General features: G+C 40.8%; 1 protein-coding gene across 2 annotated transcripts in view; it reads left to right on the top strand.

The window, feature by feature from the left end:
- Window positions 1-2,940: 2,940 nt before the first annotated feature.
- The window catches only part of RASA3 (RAS p21 protein activator 3), a 194,720-nt gene continuing 177,931 nt past the window's right edge, over window positions 2,941-19,729 (top strand). The window contains exons 1-2 of one of the 2 annotated variants that reach the window (XM_006883814.1): window positions 2,941-2,962; window positions 6,915-7,032. In XM_006883814.1, coding sequence (XP_006883876.1) covers window positions 6,956-7,032 — 77 coding nt within the window. In that variant the 5' untranslated portion in view covers window positions 2,941-2,962; window positions 6,915-6,955. Of the gene's footprint in view, window positions 2,963-3,210; window positions 3,242-6,914; window positions 7,033-19,729 lie in introns of those variants that run through there. The other variant, XM_006883813.1, reaches the window with a different exon arrangement.

Here is a 19,729-nt window from a genome sequence, read left to right as displayed (position 1 = left end):
CAACTTTTCAGTTAGCAACCAAGTTCTTAACATTTTATACTACCCAGCAGCTCCGTTTGCAATTGTGGAGTAGTTATTAGATACCAACTGCTATTTTAGGTGGTGGGGACCCAGCAAAAACAAGAATAGACCCATTACTAATCTTTGAAGAGGCTGTGGCCAGCACAAAGCCAGATACTACATTGGACACTACTTTTTATGCTGTTTCCAGGATTTTGGGGGACGGAAAAGGAGGTGTGACCACAGATCAAATGATTGAAAAATTCTGAGGACCCCCCCCCCCGATGCTTTACCTCCATTTACTGAGCAAAACCTTGTGGATTGTTGGCCTTTATCAATTGTACTGTAGGTCAACCAGTGGTGGTTCAGTGGTGGAATTCCTACCTTACATGCAAGTGTCCTACATCCAGTTCCCAGTCATTGTACCTCAGTGTAGCCACTACTCATCTTTCGCTGGACGTTTGTGTGTTGCTATGATGCTGGATAGTTTTCATTGAAGCTTTCAAACTCAGATAAACTAGGGAGGAAGAACTGGAGATCTATTTTTTTTAAAAAAATTAGTGACAATCATATGAATCTCAATGGTCTCATTCATGCAAATGATCCAGGATCAGGCAGCATTTTGTTCTGGAAAGTTGAGGCCTGACTGGACAGCAGTGACAATGGCCTTGTGGGGCTCAGGCGATCTAATGGCCTGATGCTGCTGGGTAGAGTCTCCTAGGACGCCAGGGCATCCAGAATGTAGCTGTCTCCTCTCATCAGGCAAACTGCAGCCATGGACTCCCCCCGTTTTGGTTTTTTTTTTGCCTTCTGTTCATTATGCACTGGCAAGCTCTCTCCCATCATAGCTCAATGAATTGTTATTGATGAACTGGAAACGAAGGCTGACAGATTGTCACCTTTATTTTAGTTACTGCTCCATTTCCTGCTTCCTGCAATTGGATATCCAGGTTTGCTGTTTTATCATGGTTTGTGTTATTTTTGAGTGTTATCCTCTACTTCTGTGAGTAAATCAGGTTTACAGAGATGTTATTGAGTGCCAAAGTTTTCTATCTTTTTCAGGCTATCAAAAGGGATGCTTAAGATTGGTAAATAGAGAATATAAATTTTAGAGGCTGTGCTTCAAAGAAATGGTCATATGAAAATAGATATTTTTTCATCTGAACTCCCAAATGAAACCAAGTTTTGCTTTTTCTGTCATCATTTACTTGTCCATTCAACCAGCAACTAGTTCAACCTCAGCTATATCCCAGGGACAGCTTTATTATGGATAATGTAATTGTTCTTATTGTTGTTGTGTGTCATTGAATCAGAACTGACCCATAGCTGACCCTCCAGTGGGTTTTCAGGGGTAGTAAATCACCCAGGAGGAGATTGCCTATCCTCCTCCCACATAGCAGCTGGTGGATTGGAACTGCATGCCTTTGGGATTGTAGCACAGCTTCTTACTACTGGGCCACCAGTTTTAAGGTGTTGTTGAGTTGAGTACATCTCATAGTGACCCTATGAACAAAAGATCTCAACCTTGTCTTATCCTGTACCATTCTCACAATCTCTGACATACTTATGTACATTGCTACAGTTTCTGTGTCCATCCACCTGGTTGAAGGTCTTCCTCTCCTTTGCCATCCCTCCCTTTTAATGCAATAGGGAAGGGAAAGCAATCTCTACCTTTTATACTAAGGTGTGCCTGATCCAGGCCATGGTCTTCACAATTACATAAGACACCTGGGCAGTGATTAAGGATGACAGAAGAATTGTTACCTTTGAACTGTGGCACTGGAGAAGAGTATTGAGCCACCAGGAGAAGAAATAGTTCTCCAGAGCTGGACTCTAGGCTCTGTTGTTGGGGGAGACGGTATGTGGATTATACCGAGGGCCTTTGAACGCCCTCAAGGCTAGGATCCTGGATATAGTGACAGCCTTCATTCAGGGTGGACACAACTTTAAATATCTACACTTCCAGGAGCATGATCTTTCCTTCAGAGCTCACCTTCCACCTGGAAATCAGGTCTTTTTTTTTTTTTTTTCTCATTTCACCCTATTTATTTTTTTTTCTTTGAAGACTCACTTCTTTTTTTTTTTAATTAAATTTTATTAGGGATTTTGAGGTTCTATCTCATATGCTTTGGGCATGTCACCAGGAGGGACCTGTCCTTGGAGAAGGACATCTTGCTCGGAAGGGTGGAAGTAAAGGAGAGGAAGACCCCAGATGAGATGGATTGACACAATAACTGGGGTGATAGGATTAGGTGTGCTGGGGTCAGTGAGACTGGCTCAGGACCTAGGGCAGGCTTCAGAGCTATTGTGCATAGGGTTGCTATGAGTCACAGGAAACTCAATGACATATAACAAGAACAACATCAACAACAATATCAACATGGAAGAAACAGTGATCTGTTTTGAGTATTGAACAGGATAAACAAGCATCATAATAATGTTTCTGAGAGAAGCATTGTCATTGCTGAGCTGTCCGTAGCTCTGCCTGGCTGTGGTGCTTTAAGAGGAGACTAAGTGCTAAGTCATCGCTCTGCAGTTCTTTTGTGGTTCAGTCTCAGTTAGGGCCCATAAGCCATAAGGGCACTGGGTAGGATGATGTGGCACAGGGCGGGATGCTGGAAGCAACTTCCAACCCCTTTCTAGTCTGAGCGGTTTATTTAATGTTGGCTCAGGTTGGCTGGCTGGCCTCACTGGTGTCACCATCATCATAGAAACCAGGATGTTTCCACAACATTCCAAACTGGAAATTGAAAAGGGGATGGGAAAGAATGTGACTCAGACTGCATTAATATAAGCACATGATAATTCGGTATTTTCACATTTTTAAGCATCTGTCTTACATGTTTTTAAGAGAATGCGCATCCTACCTCTTGTGTCCTAACAATCCCAATATTCAAGGGACATGCCAGTTATGATTCCTTCTTTTCCAAGGCTCTTAGACTAATAAAAGGCATAAGAATCTGTTCTAGAAATCAATGTATTAGAATTTTGTAAATAAACTAGTATTTTTTAAAAAAATAAAAGGAACAACGTACTTTCCCCATCTCCCAGAGAATTCCCTCTCCTCAAGTTTCTTTTTCCTTTTAAGAAAAAGTAAGAATTTGCGGGTAAGTATGTATGCAAATTTGTTGGGGGGGGGAAGGTTAAATTCCAAAGGGAAATTTGTATGCCCAGCTTAAAATCATAATGGTGTCAGCTGGAAAATCAAAGAAAATCAAGCTGGTTTTGAGGTTAATGATTTGTGTTATAAAAACGTGATCAACTCGAGGCCCAGTGCAGACAATCTCCAAATTCAGGGAAAGATTGTTGCCAACACACCTGGAGACCTCCAAGGAATGCCAGCCTTACAGACACTGAAAGGAGACAAAGATCTTCCTTCTAAACTGGGGGCCAGCAGAGAAACCACTAGAGCTACTACCATGAATTTGGACTTCTAGCTTCCTAAATTGAAGAAAATAAATTTCTGTTAAAGCCTCCAAAAAAAAAAGTGATCAATTCAAAAGCAGCAAAAAAGACTTAAAAGACTTTATTACACTTGTCATGTGTGATGTGGTGTGTTTTCCAAAGTAGCAAAGTAGAAATAGCAGTGGCCAGGATATCAGCAACTCCTTGCCAGGGCTTCTCCACTATCCTTCTCCACTTCTCTCAATTTCTATTTGAAGTTGACCCATTGAGCCATAATCTGAGCCTTCATGCTTGGAAAAACATTACGGCCCCTGCATTCATATGTCTCTGCACCTATGACCTTTCATATCTCTTGAAATCCTTCAGGAAAGCTGTCTCTTGACATTTAACGACTTCCTTGAAGATTGACTGTGATTCATATACCTGTTAGCAGATTGGCTGTCAATGTGCCATGTTTTCACGTACTCCACACGTGTAAAAATAGCATGTCAGTGGGAGGATTTCAGTGTTTAGGGCTTGAGGAAAATAGTGACTGTAAGAAAGCATCCATTTCAAAAAGACAAATATGGCATAATGCCACTGTTATACAAGAGGACTGACATGATTAGCAATTGTTGTTATGATAGGAGTCCAGAACGAAGGTAGCATAGTGGAGTGAACTTGAGGGGAGGCATTGAATAACAATGAAATATTTTTTTCCTTTTACTTGTCAAAAAGAAAAGCAAATTGGAGGCAGGGGTGGACAGGGAGAAAAGTGCAACAATGAATGACTGGAAATCCAAAGTCTCTGTAAATTTTCTTTTTTTTTTTTTTTAGTCTCTGTAAATTTTCATGAAAATAAATTTAAAATAAAAAAAAAAGCGCATCCATTTCATCCCCCCTCCCCCTTCTTAGTCACTGGTCATTTATAGAAGAAAGGTGTTTAAGATCTTTTAATTAAAAGAGCTTTAGTACCTTTGGGAATTAGTCCCCTCTCTTGCTTTTATCACCGAGAAAACTGAGGCTCAGGAAAGCAAGGCCACATGTTCTGACCCATGAGTAGGAAATACTCATTCAATTGACTTGTAACTAACGCTCCAGTGGGTTTTCAGAGGCTATAAATCACAGGGGAGATTGCCCACATTTCTCCTTCAGAACAGAGGCTGGATTTGAACTGTCTGCCTTTGGGTTGACAACATAACTCTTTACCAGAGCTCCCCGGTAGGGGAATGACCCAATATAGATAAGAAAACATAAACCATTTGATGCAGAAATTACAACAACAACTGTAATCCCAAATAGTACTTTTGATGCATCAGAAGCAAAAGGTAACATAAAAATAACATTCATGCCATTATTGAAAGTATTTTATTAACTTATTTCTCTACTCAGTGTCTGAAATTAATAACATATTAAGGAAAAGTTTTTTAAAAATCTTAAACAAATCAAGCTTATTTCTGCCCTTTGGTGGTTCTGGCATTCCAGTTTGGCATCTTTTCAAGTGAATTAATTTCCTCTAGTGAGTTAGAATGTTTTTATTTGGATTATGTAAATGAAAGTATGATTGGGTTGAGTGGCTTAGATTACATATTCTCAACACTAATTCTGAAGATGGACTTCTGGAAAACTTCTAATAATTTTTCACAGATTTTTAATAAGGACAGAGTCATTTAACCCGGAGCCGATTCTGTAGTGCATAACAAGTTGCCGGTCCGCCAGCCACTGTGTGGGAGAAGGCTGGGCGGTTTTCTCCAGGGAAGATTTACAACTTTGGAAATTCAATAGAGAATTTCTCTGAGTCAAAAGAGAATTCAGTGGCAAGGAGTTTGGTTTTTAAGAACGTAACAAACAGATGGAAGCAACCTAGATGCCCTTCAAGAAAACAAATGAATGGATAGAAAAACCTAAAGTTTATACACTCAAAAACAACTCAAAATATTACATAACATGGGTGACCTTTGAGGACATTGGCTGGGTGAAAAAGCTCAGTCACCAGAGGACAAATACTGCATAACTCCCATGTTAATAAAACAGGACTGACAAGGGGTTTGGGGGAAAAGAGAAAAGAGGGAATAAATCATGAACAGTGCCTTGGAATAGATGAAGGAATGAATCGTTTAAAAGGAATGTATGATTAGGCATTATACCTATGACAACAGCCCAGAATAAGAGGTACATTGCAAAGAGGACTGGGGGCAAGGAGGTAATTGTGCAACAATGAACCAATATTTAAAAAAAAAAAAAAGTGAAGTGGTGGGAGGGAAGGGAGGGAGAGGGGCTAAAATATGCAACCATGAATGAATGAAAATCCAACTTTTATGAAAACTTTTGTTAAAATCACAAAGAAAAAATTATAAAAAAATAAAATGAAGAGTAGCAGTAGTTAGCTGGTGCCTTAATTGTTAGGATGCATCAGCTATCCCATCATTCTGTGCTCTCTTCAGCGTGCTGTCTGATTGTTAGGAACAACCACTACCAATTGTCTTAAAAACCAAGTGTTGCTGGAGATAAGTAATAGCTATAGGAGGAAAAACTTTGTTGGAGATTTAACTTAAAGTTGACTGGGCTGCAGTTGTTTGAGTTTAAAAGCTACCTTTCATTCATTCACTTTTGCTCTCTTTACCTTAATTCTCATAAAGAAACGTGGTGTTTCAGCAGACCTTGTGTTGCCTCGGAGGGTACTAGCATTAGAGATTTTGATAATGATCTCTAGACAGACCCAAGAGCAAATAAGGAGCTATTTTGGTGTGGATATTGTTTGCAGGGCCAACCCAGAGCACATTGGCTACCTTGAATTTTTCTTACTCTTCTCACCCACTCAGATATTTCACTGAATTCACATTTAGATGGAGAAAGGGAACTGGTGGCAAGAAAACAGTAAACTCACATTAAGTCTCTTTTTTCTGTATTCCCCCCCCCCCCCTTAACTGGCACATCTCTTATTACTTTAAATAGCAGAAGTTTAGCTTAATTTTACCAATGGAAAGTCAGAGTCATTCTCCTTATTATCTGTCCCAGATTTGACCAAATACCATAACATTAATTTAAAAAGAAAAGGAACTAATGTGGGTTTAAAACAAAATAAAACAAGACGTAAAGGAGCTGTTGTTAGGTGCTGCAGTGACCCTGTGGATAGCAGATCGAAGCCTTGCTCCGGCCTGGACCGTCTCCTTCATGCTCCAGCCCATTCTTGGGGCCACTGTGTCCGTTCATCTCACTGAGAGTCTTCAAAGGTTAGCCATCTTTGTTCCCAAGGCTGATGGAGCCGTGCTGTCACCATTCTACTTTAAAGCTTGGTGTGGATATTACTCTGTGTTTACCACTACTACTGGTATTCCCATTAAGAACTTGTCTCTCTGTGCTACCAAGGAAGCCAGACTTTGTAAAGAGCTAGAGAGTACACAAAAGAGAAACAAAGTGCAATACTATGAAGAAGATACATGATTTGCAACTGTTTCTTCAGTTAAGCAAGGTGATGAAATATCTCTTTTGTTAAAGAGATTGATATATACTACATTTGTTTTTTTCAGGCGAAGCCAAAAATCTTCCCACTTATCCGGGGCCAAACAAGATGCGGGATTGCTACTGCACTGTGAACCTGGACCAAGAAGAGGTTTTCAGGACCAAAATAGTGGAAAAATCACTCTGGTAATGTCTTCTTTTGTTTTACGTGTTAATTATATTTTCCTTCTGTATAAGCACTATCTTGAACACACATGTTATTCTGTACGTGTGTGTGCGTGTGTGTATGTGTGTGTGTGTGTTGGATAACTTGAGTTAGGTTGAAGAAACACTTACATGAGCTCTTGCTTGTAGTACGGTTTAAGTTTGAACTTCTTTCCTCAATAATGAAGTGATATTTACTACATGCTAGTACTTTGGAGAAGGGTACTGAATAAGCCATAGAATTCCAAAAGAACAAGCAGAAATGTGTGGACAAGGTGCAGCCAGGATGCACCTTGGAAGCAAAGGTGATAAAACTTCTCACATGCTTTGGGCATGCTACTATGAGAGGTACATCATACTTGGAAAGGTGAAGTTTTGACAAAAGAGAGGAAGTCACTCAACCAGATGAATTGACACAGTAGCTGCAAATAATGGGCTTGAGGTACGGCTGAGATTGTGAGGATGGCACAGGGTAGGACAGAGTTCAGACCTGTTGTTCTTAGGGTTGCTATAGGTTGTACTCTTCTCAGTGGCACCTAACAATAACAACAAATACTTCATTAAGCTCTGAACAGCGTAAAGGGACAAACACACACATTTGCTAACTACTTATGAGAACTCCCCTACCTAAACATTTAAAAGTGCTTTTTAATTAAGGGCAAGTTGGAAACTATACAGCTAACTTCCAAGCCCTTGCTGGTCTAAGTAGTTTTTAGTGAGAGGCTGTTGTTGTTGTTACTATGTGCCATTGAGTTGCTTGCAACTCATAGTGACGCTATATACAACAGCTCTGAACCCTGCTGTATCTTGAGCCAGTCTCATTGCCTCTGACATATCTACCCCCATTACACCAGTCACTGAGTCAGTCCACCTTATCCTGGGTCTCTCTTGCACTGTCCCTCCACCCTGTTCCTCTTCAGGGATTGGTCCCTCCTTATAATATGCCCAAAGTATGTCAGACATAGCTTCAAAATCCTTGTATCCAAGGAGCAGCCTGGTTTCACCCTCTCCAGATGAACCTGTTTGTTCTCCTAGCAATCCATGGTATCTTCAATACTCTTTCTCGAGCACCACAACTCAAAGGCATCAATTCTTTTTCTGTCATCCTTTGCCATTCTTCAGCTTTCGGATGCATAGCAAGTAATTGCAAAGACCATGGCCTGGATCAGGCGCACGTTGGTCTCCAGACTGACATCCTTGCTCTTCAGTACTCTGGAGAGGTCCTTGATGGCAGCTTTTCCAAGTGCAATTTGTCTTTTGATTTCCTGGCTGCTGGTCCAAAGAGTGTTGATTGTGAAACCAAGCAAGTTGAAGCTGTTAACAATATAGATCAAGGCTTTTGAGATGTGCTAAGTGTTTGAAATCCTTTATTTTTTTTTTAACAATATATGCTAAGTTTTCCTAAAGAGGTCACTGAGTTTATTAACTAAAGTAAGAGGCATAGAAAATATTTATTGATATAATATGGTAATGAGAGGAGCCTTTTCAGCATTCTAAGAAAGGTCATCATCTATTATGTCTTAAGATTGAGAGATTTTCTGTGTTAATACTCAGAGTTTCTCAGGTGTAACTTACTGGAGTCATCTGGAGCATCTGTTAAAACAAGAAAGGTCTAGGACAGGGCCCCAAAATTTACATTTCTAGGACACTCCTAGGTGATGGTGATGTTATAGTTTCTTGGACCACATATTGGGTAGGATGGTGATATACCAAGAAATGAAATATGCAGTACATTATAGTGGAAGTGTTGTCAACTTATGTAAGAGATGAGAGGAAAGAAAGCAGAACAGAGAATTATGAGTGGCAAATATTCCATGATAGTGTACGGTAGAAGATTGAATGGGAGAGTAGGTGTTTGTGGTCCAGGTGGGTCTCAGTGGTGCAAATATTTAATGAACTTGGTTGTTCAGTGGAAAAGTTGGTGGCTCAAGTGAACCCAGTAGCTCCTTGGATGAAAGACCTTGGCAATGTATTTCTGAAAAATCAGCCGTGGACCATGCTATGGAGTATTATAGAAAATGTTGATACACTGTGAAAAAGTGTTGGTAATGCCATTACTGCCACTGATCAGTTTGTGTAGAATTTGGCCATTGGGAACCTGACTTGCTGTTCAAGTGTCAAGATGTCACCTATGACATCCATTGAGTCATGACTTGATGGCAGTGAGGTTTTTTAGTTATTTAGTTGATTGTTGCTCATGGTGACCCCAAGCGAGTTTTCAGAGGCTGTAAATGGCATGGGAGGAGATTGCCCTTCTGTCTCCGTCAGAGCTTTGGTGGATTCACACTGTCAGAGAGGTGCCACCTTTGAGTCAACAGCACAACTCCACACTCACTGGACCATCAGACCTCCCAACTCAATGGCAACTGGTAAAGAAGCAAAACAAACATCCCTGTAGACAGTGGCTTCTTCCCGAGGTTTACAATTACTGGTTGTGTGGTTTCATCAAACAGCTATTTTGATTTGTGACCATTTTTAGCAAATGAATTATATCCTCACATATTGCTACTTCTAGGTGGGAAAAAAACAACACGTTCTGATGTTTTAATGAATTTAATTTTTAGAAAACTGTTAAAGATCTCCTGCCCCTGAGAGAGATTTGGAAACATGTTTTGTTTTCCTCCATATGCACCGTTGCTGCTAATGCTTCTTTTTTTAAGTCACTTTGGTGATGCAGTTTCTAAGGCTGAGTAATTATAGTTGTTTGTGTCATTTCAGTGCATACTCCAGACCTTTTTTTCGGGGGGAGGGGACAGGAGAATAGTTTGTTGAAGGAAACTAAACAAGACTGAAGAACATGGTTGGATTTTAAAGGAATGTCTTCATAGGATGATGAAGATGATTATTTTTTAAAAATCACCCTCAAGCCTCTCGTCATGGTCATTTTTGACTCCTGGTGACCCATTAGGACAGAACAGATCTGCCTGTAGAACTGCCAGGGCTGTCATCTTTATTGAAACAGATTGGTGGGTTCAAACCCACTTAAGCAGTGTCACCAGCATTCTTTGAAAATGATGCTGGTGATTGAAGGCTCCTGATTGCTTGCAGAGTGATGCTCAGAGCTCATCGGACCATAGCAGCTTTGGTGGCATCCTGCATTGGCAGTTGCACTACTAACCCAACGATGGCGCCTGCATGGTGTTTCAAATCTACCAGCAGCTCTTTGGAAGATGGACAGTCTCTTCCTCTGCACTTCATAGCCCTGAAAAACTCACTTGAAGGTCAGCTGAGAATGAGTTTCAACTGAAACAACAATGAGTAAGGATGGTCCAGGTGGGCCTCCATGCACAGATCCACTTGTGGTAACAGAGTTAGGGTGCTGGGGGGGCAGGATGCAGAAAAGGTCCTTTTGGCTGGGCTCTACATCTCATATAGTTTCCCTGTGAGATTTTTTTTTTAAATAAATAGAAGATCCTCAATGAGATGAATTGACACAGTGAGATGGGATGACTGCAGCAACTGGCTGGAACATGGTAGAGATCCATTTATGACTCGTAGGGTATGTATGAGTTGTAGTTGACTTGATAGTACATAATAACAGCAAAAATCATATAATAATACCCATGATTCTTCATCAGAAACCACTTAACACTGTAGTGAATGCAGGAAAGTAATACATTGCACTCATACAGAACTTGGGATGCCTGTTCATAGATGACTTACTCTTTGTTTATCAAAAGTATTTTTAGTAAGCTCAGCTTTCTCCTCATTCATTACTTCAAGCAATACTGAACTCATATCTGATTGGTCAGATAAGAGAGTGGTTACTGTAGGTGGAAAGAGTTACATCTGACAGCAAAGCAAGACAAAAACTTGTACAAAATAATAGTTCCAAGAGCTTAAAAAAATATGGGTGTGGGTGTATGTAGTCATTTAATACTGAGGCAAACAACTCTATTCATTCTATTTGAACTTACAAGTTGACACCCAGTAAAATTTTATTTGGTGTTTAAAAATGAAAAAAAAAAGTTAACCCATCCTGTAAAAGAAGTTAAAGGACCCTAGTGGTTCATGTGTTACATGGTCTGAAAGGTCATCAATTCGAGTCCCCCAGCCACTCTGAGAGAGAAAGCCAGGCAGGTAGTCTCTTCCTGTAGAGATTTAAAGGCTAGGAAATGCAATGGAAGGTTGCCACGAATTGAAATCTATGAATTGAAACAGTGGATTAGAATAAGTATAAAACAAGTTAGTCAGGAAAACCTGCCAGTTTTCATTTTGTGCTGAATATTTGAAACCAGCTGTAATGTTGCCATCGAGTCACCTGTGACTCATAGTGACTCAGAATCAGTGCCTTGCACGGATCCCCATCCTCAGGATCTCTGCCTCGAGTACATTGTTTCAGTCACTGTGTCAGTCTGTTTTGTTGAAGGATCTTCCTATCTCACTCCGACCCTCTACCTCCAGTACCCCTACCGTCCTGACAACATGCCCATAAAATGTAAGATGAAGTTTCACCCTCCTTGCCTCTGAAGAGTGCCCTGGATGTATTTCCTCCAGGACAGACTTGCTTGTTCTTTTGGAAGTCCTTGAGATATTCAATACTCCTCTACAATGGCACAACTCAAAGATATAGATTCTTCTTTTATCATTTCTATTCATTGTCCAACCTTCAGAAGTATAGGAAGCAATTGAAACAACCATCTTTCAAGTGCAAAATCACTGCAGAAAGCGAAAAGGCCTACGTGTGTATCTGTGAGCTCAAATAACCAAAGGACTGTGCGCTCTAGCTTTGGGGATTCCCACTCCGTCAGGCCAGCTGCACAACCCCATCAGAAGAGACCAAAACAACCAGCCAAAGCCCCTAATCAGAACTCTCTGCGTGGACAAGTGTTTAGGATTGAGTTCAACTGTTACCCAATATTGCCTTCTTACTCAACAGAAAACTGCAAATGGAATGTGTGAGAAAAGGCAGAAAACAGATTTTCTTCTCTCTTTTACTTTAAAAGCTTCCTCCTGGTCATCAAGAGAGCATGCCCCAGATTTAAGCTCTGGTCAGTGTCCTCTGACTAGTCTCACCCTGTCAAATGAGGAATATGCTGGCTGTTTTACTTGTGGTAGAGCTAACATTTGTGACAGTAGTGTCCACCATGTGTCATTATCAATTACTGTGCTGATATTTTCAAGGAAAAGTCCTCTTTTTTAACACAGGAGAGGGAAAGGTGAATAATTTAAAAACTAATTGGAGCTGACACATTTAGGAGGAAAATGGTCCTTGTCTTCCTCTCTTTTTCTCCACTAAAATGATTTTGAGCACCATCTCTCTACTATGAGGAAAAATACTCCCTTTATGGGAAAATAAGGGATCCTGGTGGTGCTAATTGAAAAGCCAATGATTCAAACTTGCCACCTGTTCTTCAGGTTAAAGAGACAAAGTTGCTTTGGTAAAGATTTGCAGGCACGGAAACCCTATGGGGCGGTTCTGTCCAGAATTGACTGGACAGCAGTGGGTATGTTGAAAGTGAACTTTGTTCATATGTTGACCTTTTTAGAGCAACACTTTTTAAAACATTTAACTAGCAACTTGGTATTTGTTCAGTCAGAAATTGTATGGAACTGGATTGGGTGCTGAGGAACAGTTCCCTGCTCTTAATTGCATAATACATCTATCAGAAAATATACTAAGGCTTTCTTGGGGAAATGTCAACCTTCTGTTTCAAAAACATTAATGAATTTCCCTACCATCCCAGGGTCCACCTTGTCTGCAGCATGGACTCAGATGAGCAGAGATACCGAGGGAGGCACAAGATTGGGAAGAGTTTTGTCCTCATGATCGTAGGGTTGTTGTGAGTCAGAGCTGCCTTTGATGACACCTAACAACAAGAGCGATAAGAGAAAGTTGTATCACAGAGGAAATCACCAATTTATTGAGTGAAAATGGGGCATGCTGAGGTGAAAAAGAAAAGGACAAACTAGAACACACTTTGAAAACAAAGTTTTTAAGATGCTATGGTTAGCCCAATCATTTTCAATAATATAAAATATCAATGTTTTAATTTCTTTTTATTCTCATAAGGAGAAGAGATTGAGCTTATTAATAACTTCTGCTTGCTTGGCTCCACAATCAACACTCTTGGAACCAGCAGTCAGGGAATCAAAAGACTGATTGCATTGGGAAATTCTGCTATCAGGGACCTCTCTAGAGCACTGCAGAGCAATGATGTCAGTCTGGAAACTAAGGTGTGCTTGATCCAGACCATGGTCTTCACAGTTACTTGCAATGCATTAAAGAGCTGGATAATAACTAAGGATGATAGAAGAAGGCTTGATGCCTTTGAGTTGTGGTGCTGGAGAAGAGTGTTGAACATACTATGGACTTCAGGAGAACAAATAGTTTAGTCCTAGAGAGGGTGAAATCAGGTTGCTCTCTGGAGGCAAGGATTTTAAATTTCCATCTCACATACTTTGGGCACGTGGCCAGATGGGACCAGTCCTTGGAGAGGGACATTATGCTTGGAAAGGTGGAGGGACAATGCAGGAGAGGAAGACCTAGGTGGAGATGGATTGACTCGGTGACTGGATAAATGGGATTAGGTCTGTTGGAGATGATGAGATTGGCTCAGGAAAGGGCAGGTTTCAGAGCTAACATACATAGTGTCGCTATGAGTCGCAGACAACTCGAGGTGCACAACAGCAATAGCAACAACAAAGGAATGTAGTATTTCTACCCTCAATAATACTAAAAAAACCCCAAAGCACAATAAAACCCCAACTGCTGGTGAGTTGATTTCAACTCATACCAACCTTACAGGACAGAACAGAATTGCCCCATTAGGCTTCTAAGGCTGAAAATCTTGATAGAAGGAAGCGGTCACATCTTCATCTGTATAGTGGTGGATATATACTGGTGGGCTTCAACTGCTGACCTTTTAGTTAATGGCCAAGTTCATTAACCTCTGTGCCACTTCAGCGGTAATTGCCATAGTACTGTCTCCTTCCCTTTCCACATTACTGAGAGTATATGGAAGGGCAATTCCATGGATCAGTGAGAACTCTCCCAGGAAACCCCAGATTCAACCCTCATCTAACTTCTTCACCCTCATGGAGTGCAACCAATAGCGAAAGGGGTAGTAACTTAGTGTCTCCCTGAGCAGAGAACCCTTCCCCATGTCAAAGATTGACACCCTCAGGGGTTTGTGCGGGGAGAAGGGTGCAACAATGAATGAATGGAATCCCAAAATCTCTGTAGATGTTCATTGAAATGAAAAAGAAACAACCTAAATTAAAAAAAAAAAAAGATTGACACCCTCCACACATGTCCAGCACCAGACACCTCTTTCCTTTCTTGGTTTTATCCATAGTTAACATCTGCAGGAGGAGGGAACAAACCAGCATGGTCCTAGGGCCACAATAGGTAGAAGTGTGTACCTTAAAGCTACATTGGATAAGGAATGTTGTTACGAGGTGCATCGAGTCAGCCATGGCTCCTAAAGATCCCATAAATAACAAATTGGAATCATGTTCTCCAGCAGTAATCCATTATTAAACTCTCTACATCAGTCTGTCTTGTTGAGAGGGTCTTCCTCCCTTTCCTTGACCCTCCACCCTATCCAGCATGATGTCTTTTTTCCAAGGACGGGCCCCTCCTGACAGCATGCCCAAAGTGTGAAAGATAAAGTGCATCATCCTTGCATCTCAGTTACGCTTCCTCTAAGACAGATTTGTTTGTTCCTTTGGCAGTGCATGGTATGTTTAGTACTCTTCTCCAACACCACAACTCAGAAGCCTTGATTTTTCCTCTGTCATCCTTATTCATTGTTCAACTTTCAGATGCACAGGAAGCCATTGCAAATACTATGGCTTGGATCATGCTCACCTTAATCTTTTTTAAAAAATTAATATATTTATCATTCATGTACATTGTGTTTCATGCATGTACATTGTGTCTTGTATACTCTTTTATTTACATTGCATTTCATTCATTTATATTGTGGATTTTTTCTCCTTACTATCATGTTCCTAATAACTATGTTCATGAAAGCCAGCTACTTCATGCCTCATTCCATAGGATCTCCCTTTTAGATTGCCAATTTCTGACTCTCTCATCTCTGTCAAAACAGTAAGTACCCTGAGGGACCAAACATGTCCCTTTTGCTGAGCAATCTTCTGCTCAGTTTGGAAACTTTGAATGTCTGCATCCATAGCAAAGTCCAGTCTAGAGCAAGCCATCGAGTTGCAGCAATCACCTTGGTCTTCAAATGTGTATTTCTTGTTCTTTAGTGTTTTGAGGTCTTTGGTAGCAGATTTTCACAGTGCAAGAAATATTTTGATTTCTTCACTGCTGTTACAGTGGATGTTGATTGGAGATCCAAGTAAAACAAAATCATTGACAGACAAATTCCATTTTTTTCCTCCATCTGTCATGATGTTGCCTGTTGGTCCAGTGGAGAGGACTTTTATTTTCTTGCTGTTGAGATGTAACCCCTCCTGAAGGCTGTAGTCTTTGCTCATCTGCAGTAAGTCCTTTAAGTCTTCATTTTCTGCATAATGCATGTTGTTGATGAGTTTTCCTCCAATCCTGATGCCACATTCTTCTTCACATAGTCCAAGTTCTCCAGTGATTTGCTCAACATACAATTGAATATTTATGGAGAAAGGATACCATTCTGGCACACATCTTTGCTAATTTTAAACCAAATGGACAAAGATAGTCTGCTGCTTTCTGATTCCTTTTCTTTCAGTTCTCCTCTTTCCCCTCCTCAACCTCCATGTAAAAATCTCTATTTATGTTTAACTCATAGTATCTTGCTTAAGTGGTGCTTTATGTTTTTAAGGGTTTGATTTTGTACTGCTAAGTGATAAAAGCAAGTTATAAATATGTATGGCAGTAGAATTTCCTTTTGTGGTTTTTTTTTTTTCTAAAACAGTGTGCTTGCTCCAAACTTATCTAGAATATATTATCAAACCTGCACAAAATTTTCCTGGAATATATCATTAATGTCAATGTGATTGTTTCTGGGTAGTGGGGGTTAATGGAGATATAAAAAATATTTTGTGTATCTCTTTAACATAAAAATTAAAGTAATGAAGATAAACAGAAAACAAGGCAGACTGAGGTTTGTTGTCACCCTTAGTATAATTAGAGAATTTCAAGTGCTATCATTTTCGCTATGAAGTTGACTTTTATATCATTATACTCTTAAGGAAAGCCTATTTCCACATGGGATAGGAACTGGCTGCTTGGTATTCCGGAGGAGCAATTGGGTCAATAATATGAAAGTTTCTTTCTGCTCATACTGAAAGATGGAAATTACTCAGAAAATGGTACTTTTGTGTAGTGGAAATGACTAAACCAAGAAAGAGCTCAGCAGTTCCAAAGTTTAATTCAGGCGGGGAGGAGTTACTTGGGGTTAGAAACTAAAAGGGCACAGGAGGAAGTTAGTGGTTAGGGAAGACAGACGTGCCATTCTCTCGGAAGGTTTTCATTTAAAAAAATCAAGTTGTGGACTTATAAAGCACCTACTTTGAAATGATGAGAGTATTCAAGTAATAATTTTCTCTTTTAATATTTCCTTTTCTCTCCAATATCTTTAGTTAAAGTTTTAAGAAAAGTCTGAATAAAAGGCAATATTAAGGCCTAGAATATAGCCTGTCAACCTGCACTCTAAGCAGTTCCACTCCTTATAATTATTATTTTTCTGGTCTTCCTTGGCATGTATTCTGTGTCAGTCTAAAATAATGAAAATGAACCTATCCCTTTTCTCTGGCTCAAAGTAAAGCAAATGCTTAGATTGAAAGTGCCAAGGGAAGTGGAATCAGGCAAGTTCAGAGCGCAAACCCTGATCAGTGCTTCCAGGGTTTCACCAAGGTGGTAAGGCCACTGTTTGTTTCCATTTTTTTAAGCCTCAGTGTGACCATGGGCTGCACATGCCGGTAGAAAAGACGGTGCAGAGGGAAATTACAATACAATCACTGGCACGTGATTTTGAAAGAAGAAATTATTGGTATTCTTTCATCTCCCAGACATACCTATGGATAGCCTCTGATTGATGCAGTAGACAGAAACCCCCAAACACACTGCCATGAAGTAGACTGACTCATAGTGAGATATGACAGAGTGAGCGACAGAGTGGAACTGTCCTGGATGGTTTCCCAGACCGTGGAAACTGGCTGCCACATCTTTCTCTTGCAGATTGGCTGGTGGATTTGAACTGCTAACCTTTTTAATAGCAGCTGAGTGCTTAATCACTATCCCATCAGGGTTCCTTTTTATTGTGAATTGTGAGAGGGTAGTTGTTTTTTGTTTTTGTTTTTGTTTTTTTTAAAAAAACCCAACCAAACCCCAACACCTTTTTGTTGTGAATTGAGAGAAGATTTACTGAGCATATCAGATAAGAGTTTAGCTAGGCATCCAAAGCCATATGGCTGCTAGTTTAGGAGCTGAGATTCTTAATCAGGCAAAATGAGTGACAGACGTGCCAGGCTGTAGGCTGGGCCTGACAGAAGTTTGTCTTGAGTTTTGGTATTTAGGGGAAAGCATAAGTAGCTTCTTGACCATGATGGTTGCCCTATGTGCATTTTCTGCTGCAACTCACTTGGAGCTCTGGAGTTGTGCTGCCAGCCCAAAGGTTGGTGGCTCAAACCTATCAGCTGCTCTGTGGGAGAACAATGGGCAGTCTCCTCTCATGCTGTATACAGCCTCCGAAAACCTGCTGGAGAGTCAGCTGTGAGTTGCTTCTGACTCAGTGCAAATCGGCTGGTCTAAACCGCCTGATTTTGAGTTTCTGTGGAAATGTCTTCACTTCTGCCTGCCAAGCGGGCATCGGGCATTGAGTCTGAGAGCTTCCCAGGGTCTGTCTTTCTTTAATTGTGTCCTCAACAGCCACCTTGGATCCTTTGATACTTTACCTTCTTAGAACCTTCCTGCTGGGCTTCCCTCTGCCAATGCCCTAGAGTGACAGGAGCATTGACTCCTGTCAAACATCTGGTAATTGGTGGCAGGAAAAGGCTGATTAGCAATCCCAGTAGACAGTTCTCAACTCATGAGGTTTCTCTTGTCTTTGACCACTGCAGTTGTGGGTTGTTGTGTTTTTTATTGTTTTTTGTTTGTTTGTTTTGTTTTTCACTTTGGGAGGAGATAGCCAGACATGAGGCTGGATAGCTGGCATCTCTACCCCCACACACTTCTTCTTTCTCACCCATTTGTTGTGTTTGCTTTAAAAATTCACAGCTCTCTTTGCCAGCATTTCAAAAATAAACAACCCCGCCCCACTCCAACCACAGTGAAGTGTCCCAGCACCTTCAGTGTTTGAAAACTGAGGTGCTTGGCTGCAATTGGCTGAGGTAGATGGTGTGCTCAGCCCATCACTCTCAGGCTGGATCTTGGACAAGAAACTCCTGCCCCAGCATTTAGAGGAAAATTGTGATCTGCTCGCCAATAATCTTATTCCTAGGAGAAGGCAGGGAAACATTCCTGCTACCCCTCCTGCCTCCTTCTCAGACCTTTAAGAACCAAGATGCTGTTGAGTATGTAATACAGTCTGATAGCCTCATATGCAGGCATATTGTTCATCTTGCCCATTGCACAAGCTAGAGCAATTGTCCCCTCTTTGGAGCTTCCTCCTTTCTGTAGGAGGCTGCTGTGGACTAATTCAGGCAGTGACTTAGGAGTTAAGGTTGGAGTTAAGTATGAGAGCCTGCAGATGCGATATTTCCATAGGGAGAAGAAAAGCATTTGTCTTGAAAACTCACAGCTTCCATGAGACCATCATGGTGCTCGGGCACTTTAAGGAAGTTTTCTGAAAAATCACAGTTTTGGGGAAATAAGAAGCCAAAAAGGCTTTTTATCCTTGCCTCTAAGTATCTGTAGGGTAAATGTGGTGATGGTAAACTTATGTAATCTGAGATTCCTTTAGAGAATAGTCAATAGACCATCCCAGTACTGGGGAGACATTAAAACCTACTGCAAACATGTGGTGATACGGACATTTAAAAACGTAAATAATACAAAGTGGTACGTGCGCAAGTTAAATGACTTCCTTTTCACTCCCTATTTATCTCTTGCGGACATGTGAATGCAGTGTTTGTTTTAGGAATTTTTAAATCCAAGTTTTATTTACTGGTTTAACCAGATGCACATTTTAATGGCTGGAGGCTGGGCTGTTCAGAAATAGGCTGATGTCTTTGTTAGAAAACAATATAGGTGTGGCCATAAGGTCAATCCCAGCTCTTAATAACCCAGTGTAGCAGGACGGAGCTTCCCCATAGGGTATCCAACGCTGTAATGTTTATTGTAGCTGAGCTGCTAGGACTTTCTCCCACAGGGATCTTGATCGGTTTGAACCTCTGACTTTTTGCTTAGTAACTGCATGCTTTACTGCTATCCCCCCAAGTCTCCTTAGAAATGATAGATCTTGTATTTGACTTCTGGTGCACACTGGGCTCTGAATTGAATTTTAGGTTCATTCTGAGAGCCTTGACTCCACTCCACCCCTGAATACACACAGCAGCCCACAGTGTGGATGTCTCTGTAGCATATTAATAGATCATGCATTGAAGAACAAAGACCATTTAAAAATAGCCCAGTCATAAAGAGATTTAGTTTGGGAATTTCATTATTATTCATAGTACAATTTTCTCCATCGACCCTGGTGTGGGGACCACATCGGCAAGCTTGCTTTGGCAGCTTCCCCGCCAGCCCCTACCTTCCCCCACCCCAAATATTGGGAAACGAAAGCTGGCT

The sequence above is a fragment of the Elephantulus edwardii genome, unplaced genomic scaffold (assembly GCF_000299155.1).
Source record: "Elephantulus edwardii isolate Elephantulus edwardi_28Jun2011 unplaced genomic scaffold, EleEdw1.0 scaffold00030, whole genome shotgun sequence".
Lineage (NCBI taxonomy): Eukaryota > Metazoa > Chordata > Mammalia > Macroscelidea > Macroscelididae > Elephantulus > Elephantulus edwardii.
The sequence above is the reverse complement of the archived record's forward strand: the minus strand, read 5'-3'. Positions and strand labels throughout refer to the sequence as shown.